The sequence below is a fragment of the Myxocyprinus asiaticus genome, chromosome 4 (genome assembly GCF_019703515.2).
Source record: "Myxocyprinus asiaticus isolate MX2 ecotype Aquarium Trade chromosome 4, UBuf_Myxa_2, whole genome shotgun sequence".
In the NCBI taxonomy this organism is placed as follows: Eukaryota; Metazoa; Chordata; class Actinopteri; order Cypriniformes; family Catostomidae; genus Myxocyprinus; species Myxocyprinus asiaticus.
In genome coordinates, this window is record NC_059347.1 from 15,095,802 (window position 1) to 15,117,206 (window position 21,405).

Sequence of the window (21,405 nt, forward strand, 5' to 3'; positions counted from 1 at the left end):
TGCTTCGGAATTGCGCAGCAATAGTGGGGTTTTCTCTCTTACATAAAACACCGGTATTCCCCCAATGTACGAGCGCATATACGCGGAGGCAAGGGACAGTTGATAATTTACATTGGTACTTCTAAATGAGTATAGTTTATTGTGTATGTGCTTTCCCTACTGTACTCCCGGAAATGTTTAAGTCTTTTTGCTTTGTTTACTTCTTGTTTGGCTCCATCCGATGACATGTGTTACATCCGACGACGTGTGTTTGGCTCCATCCGATAAAGTCTGTTCACACACATGCGCACTCTTCAAAAACCTGTGAGAATGCCGCTTATGTGTTTACATGGCCAGATAAGCCGCGTTCTCTGGGAAAAACCTAGGTGTGTTAAACCGCTTTCTCTTAGTCCCTTAAGTGGCGTAAGCAAACCCACGTTCTCATTTACATGCCGTTTCAGAACGCAGCTTTCTGCAAAAACCCTGAAATAAACCGTTTTCTTAAGTACTTGTAAACAGGGTCATTGATGTTGAGATCCGGGCTCTGTGGGGGCCACAACATATCTGTTGCAGGGCTCCTTTTTCTACTTCTATTTTATTCTCATTGCAAAAGCAATGTTTGGAAATCAAAAATGTATATTTCCTACTGTCACACTAAAGCAGAAGATATAAAATAACCATCTTAAGACAATTTTATTTTTGTAAAACATCTAATGTGCTGCACACTTTTGCAGAGTACTGTATGTCATGGTTTCATGGTGATGTTTTGCACTCACATGTTCTGAGAGCTTCATCCGCTCTTAGCGGCTGGAGCTCAAAGGCTTCGGCCTCGTCCTCATCTATGGCGATGCCCTGCCTCGAGCGCTGCTTCAGGAATGTCAGTCTCTCAGTCAGATCAGCCACTAAGAATGCTTCATCATCTTCACCTTGATCCTGTAGTGAGCTTTCTTCCTCCTCTTCTTCCTCATCTGATTTGGTCTCAAACGGGTTGGTGCTAATTGGTGGGTTTTGCATGACCTCGGTGTCATCTTTCTCTATACAAAGAAAATATACAACAAAAAAAAATTGCCTTTGGAACTAATCACTATATGCACAAAGTTTGAAAGGTTTGTGGCATGAAATTTTGTTTGGGGCACTTAGTAGCGAGTAAACTATATAGAGTTTCGAGTTATGTTTGTAAAATAATAATTAGTATATATTACTTTTGGATAAACAGAAGTCTACACACACACTGTCCACAAATTCTTTGGTGTTGACTGTTCAACTGTCCATGGAGACTGTTGTGCCATTATTTGAATGAGCTGCCACTTACTACTTACCTATTATTACAGTACCAATTATTTCAGATTTACCCATCTCTAAATGTCACATAAAAACTAGGGCTGTTGATTGAATGCATTCATTTAGTGTGACTAATTATATAAAAAATTAACACAATTCATCATGCCCCCGGACCGAAATAAGGAATATTAAAAATGTTAATTCTTTCATAATTTATCATCATCATCATCTGTAGGTCCATACAATGCAAGTGAATGGTGGCCAGAACTCTGAAGCACCAAATATCACATAAAGGCATCATAAAAGTAATCCATACAACTCCAGTGGGTTAATCAATGTAATCTTAAGTGATCCAATCGGTTTTGGGTGAGAACAGACCAAAATGTAACTCCTTTTTCACTGTAAATCTTGACAGCAGTCTCCTTGGCGATCATGATTTCAAGCTTGATTACACTTCTTATAGCGCCATCTAGCGCTCTGCACATGCGTCAAGCACTAGGAAGTGTAATCAAGCTTGAAATCATGAACATGCTTAGAGACTGCAATGGCAAGATGTACATTGATGTTATCCAAAACCGAATGGATCTCTTCAGAAGACATTAATTAAACTACTGGAGTTGAACAGATTACCTTCATGCGGACTTTGTGTGCTTTTTGGAGTTTCAAAGGTCTGGCCACCATTCACTTGCATTGAAATGACCTACAGAGCTGAAATATTCTTCTTAAAATCTTTGTGTTCTGCAGAAGAAAGTCATACACATCTGTGATGTTATGAGGGTAAAAAAAGAGAATTTAAATTTTTTGGTGAACTATCCCTTTAATACCATCAGAGCAATTCAAGCTTAAAGTACCACTTATTTTCAGCAGGGGGCAGTAAGCGAAACTCCAGCTGTATAGGCAAAACACAGCTGAACAGGCAACAAACCACACTCAGGCTTGCTTGATACTAGCACCAGCTCAAGATGAGGGTGCATTCTTGCGTTCACACAGCTGCACAAAGAGACATGTTTTTCTAAGTTTTAAACTATGTTTAACTTGACACAGTGACCTAATGACACAACACAACCAAACTGAGACGCTGCAAAAGTGTTGGTCTGACTCTGTGTACACTGACGCGTCCTTAGACAAGCCCTTAAAATTCATACCATAACTCGGACAGATTGATGAATTCAGTTGCTAAATGGATTGCTGTGGACTGCAGGCCAATGAAAGGCTTATCTTCAATAATATGGACATAAACAATACATTGCCTTCCAAAGCCACTTTTTGTATTGTCTTATTCATTCTTTACTTATCTACCACAATAATGTAATGCATTTTTTATCTGAATTATTATATTTAAAATGAATATCATGTTTATAATTATTTCATTATAATTATTCATAATTATTTAATTATTATATATAGAATTTTTGTTATTTGAGTTTTCCCCCCCAGAACATATTTACAGTATTAATCAGCATATCATGTAATTTATTTGTTTAAATATTTTTAATCAATTGACAGCCCTAATAAAAACAAAACTGTTGCTTTACATGTCGATCATATAGTTTATTTCTAAGTGGGCAGGTCTTAGCCAGAATACTTTTAATAAATCATTTACCTGGGGACTGAATGCTCCTTAAGGAAATGGGCTCAGAGTCTTTAAGCTTCTGAACACCAGAGTTCAACAACTCAACCTCTTCACGTTCCCCACTGTGAAAACATGTCGCAAATTATCACGTCAGTAAAACGTCAGAAAATTCGCTCATGAATGATGGAGAGGCCTTAAACTTACTCAGTCTGAGGTAATGGAATGATGTTGTGTAGTTTGGTCTTCATGCAGTCTGCTCTTTGTGTAATTAGACACTGCCACCTAGTGATGGGAAAATCAATCAAAATTCAAAAATGCATTGGGTTTTTAAGAGGCTTTTAAGGCTGTTTGCATCCTAAACCCTTTATGTTCCTTCAGGTCCAAAACATCAAATCCTGATGTAAAAAAAATAAAAATAAAAAATGCTTATAATATACACCGATCAGCCACAGCATTAAAACCACCTGCCTAATATTGTGTAGGTCCCCCTCGTGCCGTCAAAACAGCGCCAACCCGCATCTCAGAATAGCATGGTGAGAAGAATATCATCTCAGAATGCTATTCAGAGATGCGGGTTGGCACTGTTTTGACGGCACGAGGGGGACCTACACAATATTAGACAGGTGGTTTTAATGCTGTGGCTAATCGGTGTATATTAAAGCACTCTAAAATGGCAGATAAAAGAGAATCATGGGTGCAGCACTCACGTCCTCTGCTCAGATACAGTCTGGGCCATTAACTCGTAGATCTGGGCTCCATTATCAGACATAGAGATCACAAAGAATGACCTGTTGTCTGTAACACATTCACACAATAAAGTTAGTTCAACTACACTCTTAAATATGCTAGCCGATGCGTTAGTTTCATGAAAAAGTAATAAAACACATTTTGACTCAAGCGTAAATGATTTTAGGTAAGTGCTAATATTTCACAAAGTATTTTTGACCAAATCACATCATATTTACACACAGCTGTTTGAGTGTCTTCAAAAGCAGCGCTGCTTACCGGTGGCGACTGAGCGCACCATCACTGTGCTAAGTTTGATGATGGGGCTGAAGATGTGTTTGGTCTCTGCGGTTCCAGCCAGATTCTTACTGTGACATTTTAAGATCAACTTCTCATCCTGCCGCTGAAGTAGCACCAAGATATCCTCCAGCAGCAGTGTGTACAGCTCTGAACACACACACATTAGTAATTTCATTTTGATTTTACAGTAAAGGTGCCATATTATACAATTTTGCCTGAATAACTGTCATAATTTTGTTTCTCATAACCATTTTCCATCCTCACGCCGAGCCTTACAATTAAACAGGTTGTTTTGCTCTAGAACCTTTAAGAATTTTATGTGAATGACCTCTGATATAATTGGCTAACCGTTTACACGACAACGATGTACTAAAAACGGAAACGTTTTTCCTTTGCGTTTTTGAAAAGTTTTGCGTACAGACGACAACGTTGTCAAAACGATCCCCATTCACATGGATCTGTGAAAATGACTAAAAACGCTGTATTATGCATGCCAGGCCAGTAGTTGGCGATGTCACTTTGTAAAGAAACACTACGCGCCTGCGCACATAAGCATTCTTCCACAGAGCGGTGAATACAAACAATGAAGATGGCGAAAGCATCGAGCAATTCTGTCTGGACGGAAGACTGTCCATAAACTGAACACGTAATACACGTGTGCACGACATCATCATTTTCACAAATTCGTGTTTTTGTAAGTTTACACAGAGATGAAACGGCATCGTTTTCAAAAACATGCACTTTGAAACTCGTTTTCAAAAGTTTGCGTTTTCAGGCCTCAAAACGCCGTTGTCATGTAAACGAACAGCCAAAACACATAAAAAGTTTTCCGTTTTTAGTTTAAAACGTTGTCGTGTAAATGGCCCCTATGTGTAATGAGTACGTACTTATGACTCCAGCAAGTTGCTGAATAATGAAGAGGCACTGATGTGTAAATGTGGGCATTCATATGTTCATGTGCGATGTCAATACCATGAGGTTTTTGTAGATATCTAGCTTCTATAAATGGTCATAGTAGAACAAACTCTTTAATTTCCTGTTTCCCATGATACATCCTTTAAAGACAGAACTTTTAAATTGGGTTTGATCTGTAATGAATTCTGTGACAAGGCACACCCACCAATAGTTTTGTCTTTGTTGACTTTCCAGGATAAGGGTCCTTCATGCACCATTTTCCTCTTAGTCAAGTCCAAAATCTAGATGGAAAGTAAAAAAAAAGAGTTTTGTTAATAACAATAGCTCACCGACAGACCAATTCATGCCAAGAGTGAATATTCACAGCAAACAATGCATTCCTCTGGACCTATTTACACACCAGGGATGAAATTCAGAAACATTCATTACAAAAACAGAATGAGTACATTTTTCTTCATCTGCCGAAACAACTCACCAATAAGATTTCTATCATGCCCATATCAAGATTTATATGACATTATCACTATCACTGAATTCGAGTGAAATTCGAGTGAAATTTGAATTAAAGTGAGTGAAATTTGAATTATTACATAACGTTATATTTTACATTAAAGGTTCACTTATTTACAAAGGTTCTCATATAAAATGTTTTACTTCTAAAGAAATTAATAGTCATTTTGAAACATAAGTATGAAATCATGACCAGTTCAGTCATATCAGTAACCTTATAAAAGCTTTTTTATTCTGCATGGAGAGGGTCCCCTCATGGGGGCAGCCATGTTAGTGTCACATGACCAGCTGAACACTACTCTCTTGATCTCAGTAACTGCCCTGTTATTGGACACTTTCATTCATGGATTAAATTAGCCCTAGCTCACTGTGCATAGTGAATTTCTACAATGGCACTGGTAACTGAAAACTACAGGTGCATCTCAATAAATTAGAATGTCGTGGAAAAGTTCATTTATTTCAGTAATTCAACTCAAATTGTGAAACTCATGTATTAAATAAATTCAATGCACACAGACTGCAGTAGTTTAAGTCTTTGGTTCTTTTAATTGTGATGATTTTGGCTCACATTTAACAAAAACCCACCAATTCACTATCTCAAAAAATTAGAATACATCATAAGACCAATACAAAAAACTTTTTTAGTGAATTGTTGGCCTTCTGGAAAGTATATTCATTTACTGTATATGTACTCAATACTTGGTAGGGGCTCCTTTTGCTTTAATTACTGCCTCAATTCAGCGTGGCATGGAGGTGATCAGTTTGTGGCACTGCTGAGGTGGTATGGAAGCCCAGGTTTCTTTGACAGTGGCCTTCAGCTCATCTGCATTTTTTGGTCTCTTGTTTCTCATTTTCCTCTTGACAATACCCCATAGATTCTCTATGGGGTTCAGGTCTGGTGAGTTTGCTGGCCAGTCAAGCACACCAACACCATGGTCATTTAACCAACTTTTGGTGCTTTTGGCAGTGTGGGCAGGTGCCAAATCCTGCTGGAAAATGAAATCAGCATCTTTAAAAAGCTGGTCAGCAGAAGGAAGCATGAAGTGCTCCAAAATTTCTTGGTAAACGGGTGCAGTGACTTTGGTTTTCAAAAAACACAATGGACCAACACCAGCAGATGACATTGCACCCCAAATCATCACAGACTGTGGAAACTTAACACTGGACTTCAAGCAACTTGGGCTATGAGCTTCTCCACCCTTCCTCCAGACTCTAGGATCTTGGTTTCCAAATGAAATACAAAACTTGCTCTCATCTGAAAAGAGGACTTTGGACCACTGGGCAACAGTCCAGTTCTTCTTCTCCTTAGCCCAGGTAAGATGCCTCTGACGTTGTCTGTGGTTCAGGAGTGGCTTAAGAGGAATACAACAACTGTAGTCAAATTCCTTGACATGTCTGTGTGTGGTGGCTCTTGATGCCTTGACCCCAGCCTCAGTCCATTCCTTGTGAAGTTCACCCAAATTCTTGAATCGATTTTGCTGGACAATCATAAGGCTGCGGTTCTCTCGGTTGGTTGTGCATCTTTTTCTTCCACACTTTTTCCTTCCACTCAACTTTCTGTTAACATGCTTGGATACAGCACTCTGTGAACAGCCAGCTTCTTTGGCAATGAATGTTTGTGGCTTACCCTCCTTGTGAAGGGTGTCAATGATTGTCTTCTGGACAACTGTCAGATCAGCAGTCTTCCCCATGATTGTGTAGCCTAGTGAACCAAACTGAGAGACCATTTTGAAGGCTCAGGAAACCTTTGCAGGTGTTTTGAGTTGATTAGCTGATTGGCATGTCACCATATTCTAATTTTTTGAGATGGTGAATTGGTGGGTTTTTGTTAAATGTGAGCCAAAATCATCACAATTAAAAGAACCAAAGACTTAAACTACTTCAGTCTGTGTGCACTGAATTTATTTAATACACGAGTTTCACAATTTGAGTTGAATTACTGAAATAAATGAACTTTTCCACGACATTCTAATTTATTGAGATGCACCTGTACTGTGTTTGACTAATGCAGCATCCAGGCCACTAGGTGTCACTCTAAGCCAAGGTAAATCACTTCGACATACTTCAGAAAAATGACTGAGTGCACCTTTATGCATGTCAAATCTATATGGTCAGATGGGCATTAAAAAATTTAAACTACCAGACTGCTTTCTTTTTATTTATTTTTTTGGTCTTGTCTGCAATCTTTAGTTTTTAAAGTACAATAAAATGGATTTCAATCAATGAAATATGAGGTCTGACCTTAAATTCAGCAATCATGGGATTCTCACTCTGCTTCAGTGAGGACAGGTCCAGTCGTCTCTGGTAGTCTTCTAACCTCTGAGGGTAGCGGAGAAACAGGGATCAGTCCAGGATGCTTTGGTTTCATGACTGATCTTTCAATCTGACCTGAGGTCAGTTATTCACTGTGTTTTTTACTCACCTGTTTGTTCTCTGCTTCTTTCACCTCCTGGTTGACGTGAGTGAGGATCTTTCTGCAGCACTCACCAGCCCGTTTCACTTTACTTCTCTCCTCTGGGTCCTCTGCAGTCACAAAACATGACCATCAGTCACAGATTTCAATAACAACATATAACATTACTGTGTAATTAAACCTGTTGGAATTACTGCACAATCACCAGATCATTATTTGACCTGAGCCAAATATGGGAATTTTAAGAATGCCCTAAAATTTTATTTGCAGACAGTGAATTGCTGCTAAATGTTACACTAAAAAGCCCAATTACGTATCCTAAGAAGGGCCTATCCAACAATCATTTTTGAATTATCATCTGAGCCGCAGAGAGAACATTTAAGATGTCACAATGTTAAATCGACTTGCTCTGCCAACTACTCAATTATTATCTCCTGCTCTTAGGGGTCATTCACAAAAGGTGCTTTATTGCGTTGACAAACAGCTATGTGGATTACAGCTGAAAGGAATAGAATGAAGGGGTCTCGAGACTCCTTTGAGGAAAATATGAACTTTTAAACTTTTTAATAAGCCATCTTAAAAACGCAGTGCTTTTTCTGCAAGATGTCCATCTAGCGCATCTTAACAGCGAAAGTAGAATTGTAGACGGACACAAGAATGCATCTTGTTCCTAAAGGCCCCGGTATACTCATGGCGAAGATCTTCTTGCTCTTTGCTCAGAGCCAAAAAGAAGTTTGGAACTGCTGAGCTACAGTATACTGTTTGCGAAGATTCACACAGGAAGGCGTTTAGAAGAGCATTTAAATATGAGGATGCACAAGACTACATGCAAAAACTAAAATAATGTGACTTCAAAATTATTGTTATCAATCACTTCATACCTCATTCTATGTGTAGAATTCACCCAAGATCAGAAAAAGAAGCTGTTTTAACCACTTGTTGATGACTTAAATTAATAATGTATATGCAGTAGATAATGTGTAATTCATTATGTTTACTGCATGATGTATTCTGCATTCATGGTGCTAATGCGCTCTACTGTAACTTATGATGACACTGATACTACTGCAAAGATAGGTGTATAAAAGTGTGTTAATGGGTAGAATACAGACAAAAGAATGATGATGAATGTATTTCGCTGCAGACGACACATGAATGAAGCAGTGAATGGGCATTTAAGAGTATTTGAGTAGATTTGATTCCTTTTCTAGACTAATTAAACAAAAAAAAACATGACTTTCTTGGAAAATTTCTCTTCACAAACGACTCTACAGATGTAGGTAAGTTTGCACAAGCTTGCTGATAACTCAGTGTGTTCATGTTGACTGAGCTCAAAGTCAAACCTACCGATGACCTGGACCAATGGCGGTAAGAACGTGTTAAGGAGCCAGTACAAAATTTACCTAAATGTTCGCGCCAGCGAGGTGTTACAAACCACTGAAACGAACTCAAAAACACCTTCGTTTTGGCCAGATTTTGTTTGAAATGATGTCACATGTTCTTTTTAGGTGTCTCTGAGTGAGAAATCTGGCTCACATATTAATGCTCGAAACTCAGTTAAGTTTAGAAGCCTAACACAATGGCAACAATATGACAACATTTCGATAAACCAACTAAAAAAGGACAGGTGAATAATGTGGACATGGCCATTTGTCAGATTTGCTAATTCTTTTAAAATGTAAATATTCAAATTCATTATAATAATATTTATTGTTCTGAATGTGTATGTGTTTTTAAGATTACACTAAACAACAAAAAAAGACAATTTAATTGATAAACAATTCTTTGAATGACAATTAATCGGTAACCAAAGCTAAATGATTGTGACATCAATTAATAAAATAAAGTGGGTGCCGAACCAGTGTATTTGGCGATGTTCTCCAGCAGAAGAGGATACTTTGTGAGCCTCTGTGTCTCCACAGGAATAATGTCCTTCAACTGCAGCCTGCGGCAATTCCGGTTACTCTCCGCCTCCTGCAATACAAACACTTCTATATTAAAACTGCATTTACAAATCCGTTCTGTATTTCAGGCATGTAAAATTCATTTGGGTGTACCTCTAGTTTCTCATTCCTTGACCAAGGTGTCTGTGGGTAACGGGGTAGCATCATACGTATATAAGCAATGTGCTGTTCTAGTCCCAGAGAAAACATCTACGTTTGCGGTCTGGGACAGAGAGTAGGGTTTGGGGCAACATTTTCTTTTCATCTCTTACATAACTCCCTGGAAACGCTTTCATATTGAAGCATCCAAGGATCCCAGCTGCCACTTTTGCAACAATAGAACTGTTGACACCATGATGCATATGTTTTGGGACTGCCCCATCATGTCTGTATTTTGGTCCAGTTTGGCCTCAGCTTTATCTGATGCTCTGGACCACAAAATCATGCCATCACCTTCTCTGTTCTTATTAATGATGGATCTTTGTTGCAGCTCTTGGTCACACATCACAAATTGCTTCTTGCTACACTCACAGCAGCCAAAAAATCCTTTAGGCATGGCCCACACCTACTGTACCCATTCACAAGACTATCAATCAATCAATCAATCAATCAACATTTATTTATAAAGCACGTTTAAACACAACACAAGTTGTTCCAAAGTGCTGTACAATAGAGAAAATGAAACAATATTAAAGAGGAAAAATATCAAGAATAAAAACAATAAAACACCATATATACATAAGAATCACAATCTATAAACATCCATCATTTAAACATTTTCAAAAGCTAAAGAATAAAAATATGATTTAAGGGAAGATTCATGTGATAGGGGAGACTATTCCAAAGTTTGGGTCCAGCTACAGAAAAGGCCCAGTCACCCTTGGATTTACATCGACAATGGGTGGACAGACAAAAATAATTGATTGGAAGATCTAAGTGCTCTGGTTGGGAGTAAGGGTTGAGAAGGTCAGAAATGTATTTTGGTGCAAGACCAAACAATGCTTTATGAGCAAAAAAGAAGGATTTTAAAATCAACCCTGAACTTAACAGGAAGCCAGTGAAGAGATGCCAATATGGGGGAAATATGATCCCTCTTTTTTTGACCCTGTTAAAAATCTGTCTGATGCATTTTGAACAATTTGTAAGTGAGATAAAGCAGATTGAGAAAGGCCAATGTACAGTGAATTACAATAGTCCAGCCATGACGTAATAAGAGCATGGATCACAATTTCCAGATCTTTACTAGCAAGAAAATGTTTTAGCTTTGCAATAGATCTGAGATGAAAGAAGCTTCCTTTAATAACTAATCTGTTTATCAAAAAGAAGCAAAGAGTCAAAAATTATTCCAAGATTCTTAACTTTCTTTTGTACATTGGAAGAAAGTGGACCTAAATGGGCTTCCAAGACAGGAGAGGAAGACATGGGACAGCCTAAAATCAACACTTCAGTTTTACCTTCATTTAACTGCTAATCATTATTCGCCATCCAACTTTTAATGTCTTCAAGGCACTTTAGCAGATTCTCAAACAGGCAGTTAGTGTCTGGTCTAACTGGAAGGTAAAACTGGAAGTCATCAGCATAGCAGTGAAAAGCGATATTATATTTCCGAAAAATGTAACCCAGTGGAAGCATATAAAGGGAAAACAATAACAGACCTAAAATGGATCTTTGAGGGACACCACAAGATAAGGGAGCTGATGATGAGGAAAAGTGCCTACATTTACAGAAAATGTCCTATCTTTCAGATAGGAAGCAAACCACTGCAAGGCCACACCCTGGATGCCAACCATACACTCAAGGCTTTTGAGAAGGATGTTGTGGTCAGTAGTGTCAAACGCAGCTCTGAGATCCAACAAAACTAAAACAGCGTATTAGCCTGAGTCCAGAGCAAGCAAGATATCATTTGTGACCATCAACAAAGCAGTCTCAGTACCGTTTAAGGATCTGAAACGTGTCTAAAATGTTAAAAGTGTTCAGGTAAGAGTGAAGCTGTGAATTAACGACTCTTTCCAAAAGCTTGGAAATAAAAGGCAATTTAGAAATTGGCCTGTAATTATTTGTATTGCTAAATCAAGATAGGCGATCAAAGCTGAATCAAGGTTGCACAACTGCATGTTTAAAACTAGCTGGAACTAGTCCAATAGCTAGGAAGCTATTAATTATAGCTGTCACGCTTGGACTAATTGTCTTAAAAACATCTTTGAAAAGGGGGGCCTGGTAGCTCAGCGAGTATCAACGCTGACTACCACCCCTGGAGTCGCAAGTTCGAATCCAGGGCGTGCTGAGTGACTCCAGCCAGGTCTCCTAAGCAACCAAATTGGCCCGGTTGCTAGGGAGGGTAGAGTCACATGGGGCAACCTCCTTGATAAGTGGTTCTCGCTCTCAATGGGGCACGTGGTAAGTTGTGCATGGATCGCGGAGAGTAGCATGAACCTCCCATGCTGTAAGTCTCCGTGGTGTCATGCACAACAAGCCATGTGATAAAATGCGTGGATTGACTGTCTCAGAAGCAGAGGCAACTGAAATTTGAGGTGAGTAACCACGCCACCATGAGGACCTACTAAGCAGTGGGAATTGGGCATTCCAAATTGGGAGAAAAAGGGGATAAAAAAAAAAAATTTAAATAAAAAACACATCTTTGAAAAGACGTGCAGGAAGAACATCAAACTTGCAACCTGAACATTTCATCGTTGAAATTACATCAGCTAGCTGGGATGGGGAAACTGGTTGAAAGTGAGACAGACAGCTGGCAGGTGGAGATAACTGTGGAAATGCCAACTTATTTGATATTTTCTATTTTGTGAATAAAATCATATAAAAATGTTCACAGGTCTCTGTGGAAGCATCGGAAAAGACATTAGTAATGAGGTTTAAAACAGAATCAACTGTCTTAAAGCTTTGGGTCTATTTGCATTATCAGCAATTAATTTTGAAAAGAACTTTGATTTTGCCTACTTTACTGATGTTTGATAATTAATTAAACATGCCTTTAGAATATCATAGGAGACCTGAAGCTTGTCCCTTTTCCACTTTCACTCCGCTTTTCTACGCTCTTATCTGAGAGTGCAGGTGACATCCTTTAGCCAAGGCTGGGAGGCACCCTTTACTCTCCTTGGCTTAAGCAGAGCAACACTGTCAAGAGCAATAGAAAATGATTTATTAAAAGCTTCAACCAAATGTTCAGTTTCCATATCATTAGGAACATTGTCTGTGAAGTGTGATAAATAATAATCAGAAAATAAGTTGGCGGTGGAGGAGTGAATAGCATGGGAATAGTGTAAAGGCTGAGAAACGTTAGGTAAAGGACATGGACAAGCAGATTCAAACAAACTGAATAGTGGTCAGAAATACCAGCATCAGAAACCTCCAAATTTGAAACATAAAAACCATGAGACAGCACAAGGTCTAATGTCTGACCCAAATTATGCATTGGATCATAGACTGATTGTACAAAATAAGTGATACAAATTCTTTTACCAAAGGTTTGGATGGACAACAGAGGCGAATGTTAAAATCCCCAAGAAACAACAGTCTGTCACCACGAGTCACCAGATCTAAGAGGAAAACCATGAATTGATGGATAAAGTCCTTATTAAATTTAACAGGTCTGTATACCAGTGCACCTTTGATAACTGAACCTTTAAAAACTGGACCTCAAAGCTTGAAACCATGTCCATAGGCAAGTTTCTGCATTTAAAACTGTTTCTGAAAATAGTGGCAACTCCACCACCATGTCCAGAAGTCCATGGAGAACTGAAGGCGGCATAATCCGGGGGGGAGAGATCGCCGAGGGACGTTAAATCCTCGGGGTTAAGCCACGTCTCAGCCACAAATAAAAAGTCCAGTGAATGAGACAAAAAAGTCATTTAGAATAAAAGATTTATTCGATATTGACCTTGCATTCACTAAGGCCACTTGACTGTAAAATAGTTTGTACTCTTAGGAGAGCTGAGAGATGAGTGCTTCAGCAAACTGAGATTTTAAAAATTGACTCTCCGTATCTCATCACTTGAACTGGCGGGGAAACGGCGATGTGTAGACCAGATAACTGGAATGTGGTAATTGTCGGGGGAGGCGGCCGGCATCCTCGAGCAGAGATCATGGCGAGATCCCCGGTGGATATACCGGAGATGACGTGTGATTCCCAGGGTAGCGCAATGATTGTAGACTCCAACAGGAAGAGGGAACGATGAGTTCAGTCACTGTAAATCCAGGGGAGAGTAATAAAGCACCATGTTGGTAAAACAATAAAAACATGGGTCGGTGAATAAGCACCAAGTCCCCCGCTTGGACTAAAGAAAATCAGCAGTAAAGTTCCAGGAAGCCAGAGCGATCATTAGAAGACAAATCGTTGATGGCCCATCTACACGAGCAAGATTTAATTTCCACACAGCCCAGCACACTCAGGTAGGCCGGTCAAATCTGAGCATGGTGATGCAGTGGGGGCATTGCATAGATTGCAGACAGAAGAAAAGTCAATAGTCCATAAAAAGGCAAAAGTCCATAAAACTTCATCAGAGGTCACTTCAAACGGGAAGCATAAAATCTCCCTAAAATTAACATCAAAGAAACCGAGTAGCAGCGGCAGTCCAGCCAGCGTTCGCTCAAACCGGAAGGCTTTGGTCAAAAAGTTTATCCTAATGAAACAGAAGCATAGAGGAGGCTACAGGCAGCCACAGTCAAACCGTTTCCTAACTTGACGGCAATCCACATGCAATATAAGGTATCTTTCCTGTGTTATTTAGAGTTTTTATCCTAACCAGCTGAGGAGCGACGGTACATTCTATCGATCGCTTGTTTTCTATTTTCAGCATCGCGTGGGTAACTCCGTCCACTGTGAACTGGCTCCGGTACCAAGACTATCCTTCATATTGTTGCATATAAGAGGTTGTGTGATAAACTCTGGGGAGCAAAGAGCACAACTATTGAAGCTTGGACAAATAATGCAGACATTATGAGGGACATTATCAGAAAATCTTTTGTCCATGTAATTGCCTTCACAATGATTCAGAAAAAAAAAATGGATTTACCAGTGGACATTAACTCTGGCACTCTTTCCAACAGCCATGCTGACTCGATCCGTTAAATAATTTGGTTCGAACAACTAACCGTTAGACCACCGATCACCAATTAGCGGACCACGGCCCGAGTCCGGACCCCGGATTGGTTCCATCCGGACCGCTAGACATCATGACAACGGTTGCCACATTTCACTGTTTCTACACTTTAGGTTACCAGCGTGACAAACAATGGAGCTGTGTACATCGCAAGTGTGTCGAAGCATAGATAGCTTCATTTTAGCCCTTTTGCGTTCTGCACGCATTGCCACTCTTCCCTGACCCACGACAGATGCGTTATTTTAACGACAGTAGACCGTAGTGGAGAAATACAGTGAGCACCAATATAGATGGATACTGGCATCTTTCGATAAAACACACTGCAGAAAACTAAAATGAAGCAAAATGAAACAATCTTCATGTGTCTGACATTACTCAGACGGTTCAGCTAAGCAAGGTTTGTGACAGGAGAATTTATGGTTCCAGGGCACCTTTAGACTAGAAATGTTTTTTCCCCTGTCTAAAATTGTTTCGTATCTATTGATAATAAACAAAGAGATTTTTGTTTACATTTTGTGAAAATTAATCAGAGTCAGAGATAACATCATCTCTGGCATGGATGGCAAGACAGACAACCAAAACTTTGAAATTACGAGTTCTCTGCTTATGATGAAAAACATTTCCATTACTTGATAGTTAGCCCATTTATACTTTACTATAGCCAATAGTATTGTTAAACTGCATTATTTAGATGTAGATTGTTTGTCTGTTTTGGTAGATTTGCATTTTAAAGAAAATATAAAAATGGTTAATACAGGCTTTGCATTAACTACATTTTCTCTCAGGGGTTACCCCTGAACCCCATACAGTATCTTTCCTATGTATATTTATAAAACCAGTAGAGGTTCCCCCATAGTCCACTACTTTGATTGTCTTTGGGCCTCCAATGTCCTCATTCTTGCCCAGTTATTAAGAGAATTTTTGACCATTCATGATTTATTATTTTTTCTTATTTTACAAAGTACTATTGCTGCCAACTTGGAAATTTATAATAACTATTCCAAAAAATTAGCATTTCTTACACACTGGCATTAGTCAGAATGGCTACTAAATGATACAAGTTATTATTTTCTGGACCTTAAGTGGGACATAAATGTCGAGACCGGAACTTCAATTGAATACCCCTGTGTTAGACTGTTAGCACACTGACCTGTATGAAAGAGTTGAAGCGCTGGTCTTTCTTCTGTTTGCTCTTGATGAGTTCCAGGGCGAAAGGCTGATTACTGCAGTATGTGCCTGCTGCTCTCTTGATCTTCTCTTCCTCTTCCCCACTGAACTTTAGGTAAAGACAGGAGTGAGTATGAAACTTCCTTCCCTGATCATTTTAGATGGTTTCTACCTGATCAAAGCTGGGGACTTATGGTCACTAGCTAGTCCAAGTTGGTCAATCAGTTGTTAAGGCAGATTTTGACCTGGTAGACCATCTTGGTTAAAGGAATATTCTGGGTTCACTACAAGTTAAATTCAATCGACAGAATTTGTTGAATAATATTATCACAAAAATTCATTTAGACTCGTCCCTCCTTTTATTTAAAAAAAGCAAAACTTGAGGTTACAGTGAGGCACTTACAATGGCAGTGAATGGGGTCCAATTTTTGGAGGGTTTAAAGGCAGAAATGTGAAGCTTATAATTTTATTAAAGCACTTGCATTAATTCTTCTGTTAAAACTCATGTATTATTTGAGCTTTAAATTTGTTTAAATTGTCATTTTTACAGTAATTTTAGGGTTTGTTGACATTAGATCGTCAAGCAACAAACTTGTAAAATTGGCTATAATTTTTCATATAAAAGGTTAGTTATTAAGTGATGTTATCACACTAAAATAATGTTTACACGCATATTGTTTATGTCTTGTGGTTATAGACCATTTCAAGAATGTAAACAAAAACAAAGGGATTAGAACGGTCCAAACGTATTTCCGGATCCTTTCAACAAAGTCTCTTTTCAAGGCAAGTCAGTCCACTCGACGTCCATCTTTGGAAAGCTCTTGGGCAGTTTGGGCAGCTATTTTTCTCTGTAAACAAGCATCATGAAAGTGCAGCTCCTATCTAATTGATTGGGGAAAGACCGAAATCTCCAAAAATCTCCCCATTCATTTATTCCAAATACTTTTCATAAAATCCTTCATAAAAGAGTTGTAAGCCATGAACCAAACCAAACAGCTCCAAGGTGAAACACAACATCACAAAATTTGTTTTGAGACAAAAATACAAAAGGTACAAGGCTGTGTATTAACCATCTTTCATGAGGGCACGAACTACAATCCCATGAAGCACTGCAAACGATGCCATTGAATAAAAAATAAAAATAAAATGATAGAAATGTATAAATCTACTGATTTTAGGCTGCTGATTATATGTATAGAAACAATTTTATGTTTATTGCTAAATATTCAGATATGTACAAATATATAAGTAGTTTAAGGGTGAAGAGACACTGACTCAATTACGTCATTCAGTGTGCGTCATGAGAGTGGACAGTCACTCTTAGGCACATTTTGCAGGTTTCGTTGGCTGCGTTTCTCTGATTGGTGGATCTTTTCTGCTGTACCAAGGGTAATGGAGTTGTTTACCATGAATTCCACTATAAAACACGATTTTTAAACAATGTGGTTGAAATTACGTGGACTGATGACTTCAACAGAAGCATATACCATAGATGAACAACCTCGTAGCTCACAGTAGGTCTGCCTTTAATGGTTTATAAGTTATCGTTGAAAATCAATTCCTATATGGGATAAATGAATGTGATTTTTACTTCCGGTACCAGACTGTTGTGCTCTATATTGGCACGGTATCCTGGCCTGTTGGCCGTGATGCATGCTCCAATCCCCGGCGTCGCATCTAACTTGTGCCAGGGTTCTGGGCCCGGCGAAGCATCTAACTCGCACCGGACTCTAGTGATGGGCAAATTAAGCTTTATGAAGCAATGAGGCTTTCAATGCAAATGTTTTGAAAATTACTCAAAGCTTCAGTTCAGGGTTCAAAATACTGTCATCTGCTGGTCAAAAAAATGAAGCACAACTAGTAACCCGCTGTGACTGACAACATTTTTGAAGAAATAACATTTATTATGAATGCTATAGTGTAGTTTTTGTGTTTTGTTCACTGTTGTTAAAAACAATGTATGAGAGTAAATTAATTACTGAATATCAACGTGTAGATTGGGAAATAAATATGCTTGTGGGCTGGACAGTACAATCATGCACCTGTGCTAATATACTTATCGAGTTCAAAGCTGCACTGGGATTTGCGCTTCTTTTGAACCAGATACTGAAGTAGTCACATGGTTTTTAGCCGAATAAAGCTTTGAACGACACAGATCATGTGATTTTTCCAATAAGAATCATGCTCCGATACAGTGCTTCCATGTGAAATATTTTGGTTTTTCGACACAAGTTTCGAAGCTTTGGTGTCAACCGTCACATCACTACCGGACCCTCCTCACTCCGTTCTTGGACCTGCGAAGACGCCAGCAGGTAGAGACTGGTTTCCCGAGGAGAGAAGCACTCAGTGTTTAAAGGCAGCGGTGATGAGGCTCTTCATTGGGTTCAGGTGAGCCCCATCACGCCAAATGGGAAAAAGTCACCACGGGCGACGATGATCCATGGGAGGGGCATGTCATTCCATCACAACTGGTATAATAAAATTGTGCGTATTTAAATCAGATTACACATAAAAAACGCAATTTTACCGTCTTGTATAGCTAATGCGCATGCGCGTTCTTAAGTTTATTGACAGGCGATTTCTGTATCTAAAAGGTGATTGCTTATTTTACCTGTAAGGCGGGACTTCCTTTCTACATCCGTTGACCATTGGCTGCCGTTGGGCGTTCCAATTTCTTCCATTAATTTTAATAGAGGTGGCCCATCTCTGCTAAATAGACATTATTCACGCTAGCGCCATCTTTGATTTTTAATGGGAATGACAACGAGGTAGTGAGGGATAGACTTACAATCTCTTCAATGGGCTGTACTACAGTTTCAAGTGTTTTTGAATTGTTCTGCAGACAAAATATTTATACAATATCTGTTCAAAAACATTCAGTATACAAAGAACTCCAGACAACATGAGTTGTGGAAAATCAGATGTGATCTAGGAGCTTTATACAGTTTTATACCGTTTGTGCCATTGAAGAGATGGAAAGTCTATCCCTCACAGCCTCAATGTCATTACCATTAAAAATCAAAGATGTTGCTAGCGTGGTAAGGTAAGATCTCTAGTCTCTGTTTTGACAAGCAGGAAATGTTCATGAAACAATGACGTCACAACAGTCCTTGAAATGGTCTATACTTTTGAAAAAGTAAGTATTTTAATGTTCCAAAAATGGCCACCATTCACTTCCATTGTAAGTGCCTCACTGTAACCCAGATTTTTGCTTTTTTTAATTTTTTTTTTTTTAAGAAAAGGAGGGATGAGTCAAAATTGATTTTTTTGGATATCAATATTATGCCACAAATGAGCTTAATTTGTATTGAACCCTGAATATTCCTTAGAGCTGGAAGACTACCTTGGAACAGAAACAAGCCAGCTATCATGTTCCAAAAACCAGCATGACCACCTCAACTTGAACTCATAGCTTTAACCAAATTTCTGTCCAATAATATGCTTTCCATGATGAGAACTTCCCCTCCCCCTAGTACAACCTGCAAATCATGGTTCAGGTCTGTAAAGTAACAAAAGGCTTTTGGCTATTTAAAAAAAAAAAAAAAAAAAAGGGACAAGCCCTTCGATACATCCTGCCCCAACTACTTGTTTCAACAGGAAATATGTCAACACAAGGCAGTTTTTGCTTGTTGTCATATCTACTTTCTAACATCTTTCTTTCTTACCCAGGACAGCAGATCATCTCCTATTGAGTCAATTACCACCGTCTCGTTCTTTTTCCGAATGGTTGTCATTTGTTCCATTAAGGACACTGAAGTTGAGAAAGAAGGGAGTGTTAAGAAGAAATTATTATTATGGCAGAAGTTTGAAAGACGATGTACTTTGTAAAGTTCTAATAAGTTTTACTGTGCAGCTGAAGGATCTCGTCGAGATTGGTGAAGATGTTTTTGATGTCTGCAGGAGGCAGGATGGTCTCTCTGCTCAGCGGCTGGTAAAACACAGTGTCCAGAACCCTCAGCATCCTCACATGTGCTCTCTCAGTATAGAACAACTCTGTGAAAAACGTGAGAGACATAAATCTAATGGTGTGCTCATACGAGTAAGCATGAGTGTTTGATGTAATCAGATTACTTCTTCCGTGTAATGATGCAGGGACTTGCCTTACATTTTTCCAGTAGTCCGGTAACAGTGGCTGTTCGGTTGTTATTTGAGTCACACATACGGTTTCAATTAACAATGGTTAATATAAAATCTAACTTTAACATCTAAAAAGAAAGTTTTTAGTGGCATTTATTTGGCTGTCAAGCTTGTGTCTACACTAGGGCTGGGTAATGTCTTAAATTATATCTCGATATTTTTCAGCCTTTTGACGATATTCAATATATATCTTGATAATTATGTATTTGCTCTAAAATTGCTCAAAAGTTGTTTTTTTTTAATCAGAGGAACCATCATTTCATCCAAACAGCCACTGCAGCCAAGTAGATTCAATATTTTAAAGACATTAAATGAAAATCTATTTAAATGATTATGATTCATTTTTCTTTGATATGCACTTTATATTTAATTTAAAATGATACACAGTAGCTTAATAAAAAGCGTTATTTAAAATATTAATTATTTAAAATATCCTTCAAATGTTTTTACGTTAATACATTTTTGTGAATGAACAAGGTGTGCAAAGCTACTTCACTGAAATATTTCTGAAACCCCAGTTGAACATTGCATAATACTAAATTATTGCTGTGGGACACGTTTGGTTTTATTATTATAATATAATGCTTAATTATCATAATTATTCTGATTATTAGATTTGCGTTATACAAAAGTTATTTATTTCTGTCCTGTTTACTTCACCTCCAACCTGGGCTTTTATTTTGACAACAAAGTGCTGTCGTATTTACTTCAACTTCACAAGGAACTTTTATTTCAACACAGAAAAGGCGATGTGTATTTGACAGTTTACAATGTTCTGCATTTCCTGAAGCACTGTAATCTCCTCTTTTCTGTTATTCTGTGCCACGTTTGTAGATGTGTAAAATATCTTGCAGCTGTTACTAATGTTTGGAATTGTACGAATGCTTGAACTGCATTACTTTGATTTCACAATGTACGTGAACTGATCTGAGAGCACCGTCATGCACGTGCACACAGTTCAGCACATCACCGGTTTGTTCTGAATCACACACAGACCATGTTTATCTGTCTTTAAATAACAGCCTTTTGTGGATTAATAATCACATATGACCAACTCGCCATTTTTATGTTATTTTGATTAATTGTGCAGCCCTGAAATTAGTCTACTGATGCGCTCTTTATGAAACTTAATGGGCAAATGAAAGCACAATAAAATCATCGCGATATTCACATTATTGGTCAATTTTACATCATCAGCAAAATTATCTTGATTATATCGTTAATATTCAATATATCGCCCAGCACTAGTCTACACTTGACGTTAGCGATGTCACTACATTTAATCACACAGGTGGTTTTGTGGAATGCAAACACATCACTTCAAATTGAAAACTGCATACTTAT

At 38.5% G+C, this 21,405-nt stretch overlaps 1 protein-coding gene across 2 annotated transcripts in view; it reads right to left on the reverse strand.

Moving 5' to 3' along the window:
- Positions 1–21,405, reverse strand: part of LOC127439835 (rho guanine nucleotide exchange factor 12-like) — a 130,094-nt gene that overhangs the window by 6,523 nt on the left and 102,166 nt on the right. For both annotated transcript variants that reach the window (XM_051696067.1, XM_051696066.1), the window contains 12 exons: positions 19,771–19,917; positions 19,590–19,675; positions 15,908–16,033; positions 9,557–9,671; positions 7,707–7,807; positions 7,526–7,603; positions 4,980–5,055; positions 3,839–4,006; positions 3,541–3,628; positions 3,038–3,115; positions 2,864–2,955; positions 756–1,013 (listed from right to left, as the gene is read on the reverse strand). In XM_051696067.1, the coding sequence (XP_051552027.1) occupies positions 756–1,013; positions 2,864–2,955; positions 3,038–3,115; positions 3,541–3,628; positions 3,839–4,006; positions 4,980–5,055; positions 7,526–7,603; positions 7,707–7,807; positions 9,557–9,671; positions 15,908–16,033; positions 19,590–19,675; positions 19,771–19,917 (1,413 nt within the window). The remainder of the gene's footprint in view (positions 1–755; positions 1,014–2,863; positions 2,956–3,037; positions 3,116–3,540; positions 3,629–3,838; positions 4,007–4,979; positions 5,056–7,525; positions 7,604–7,706; positions 7,808–9,556; positions 9,672–15,907; positions 16,034–19,589; positions 19,676–19,770; positions 19,918–21,405) is intronic.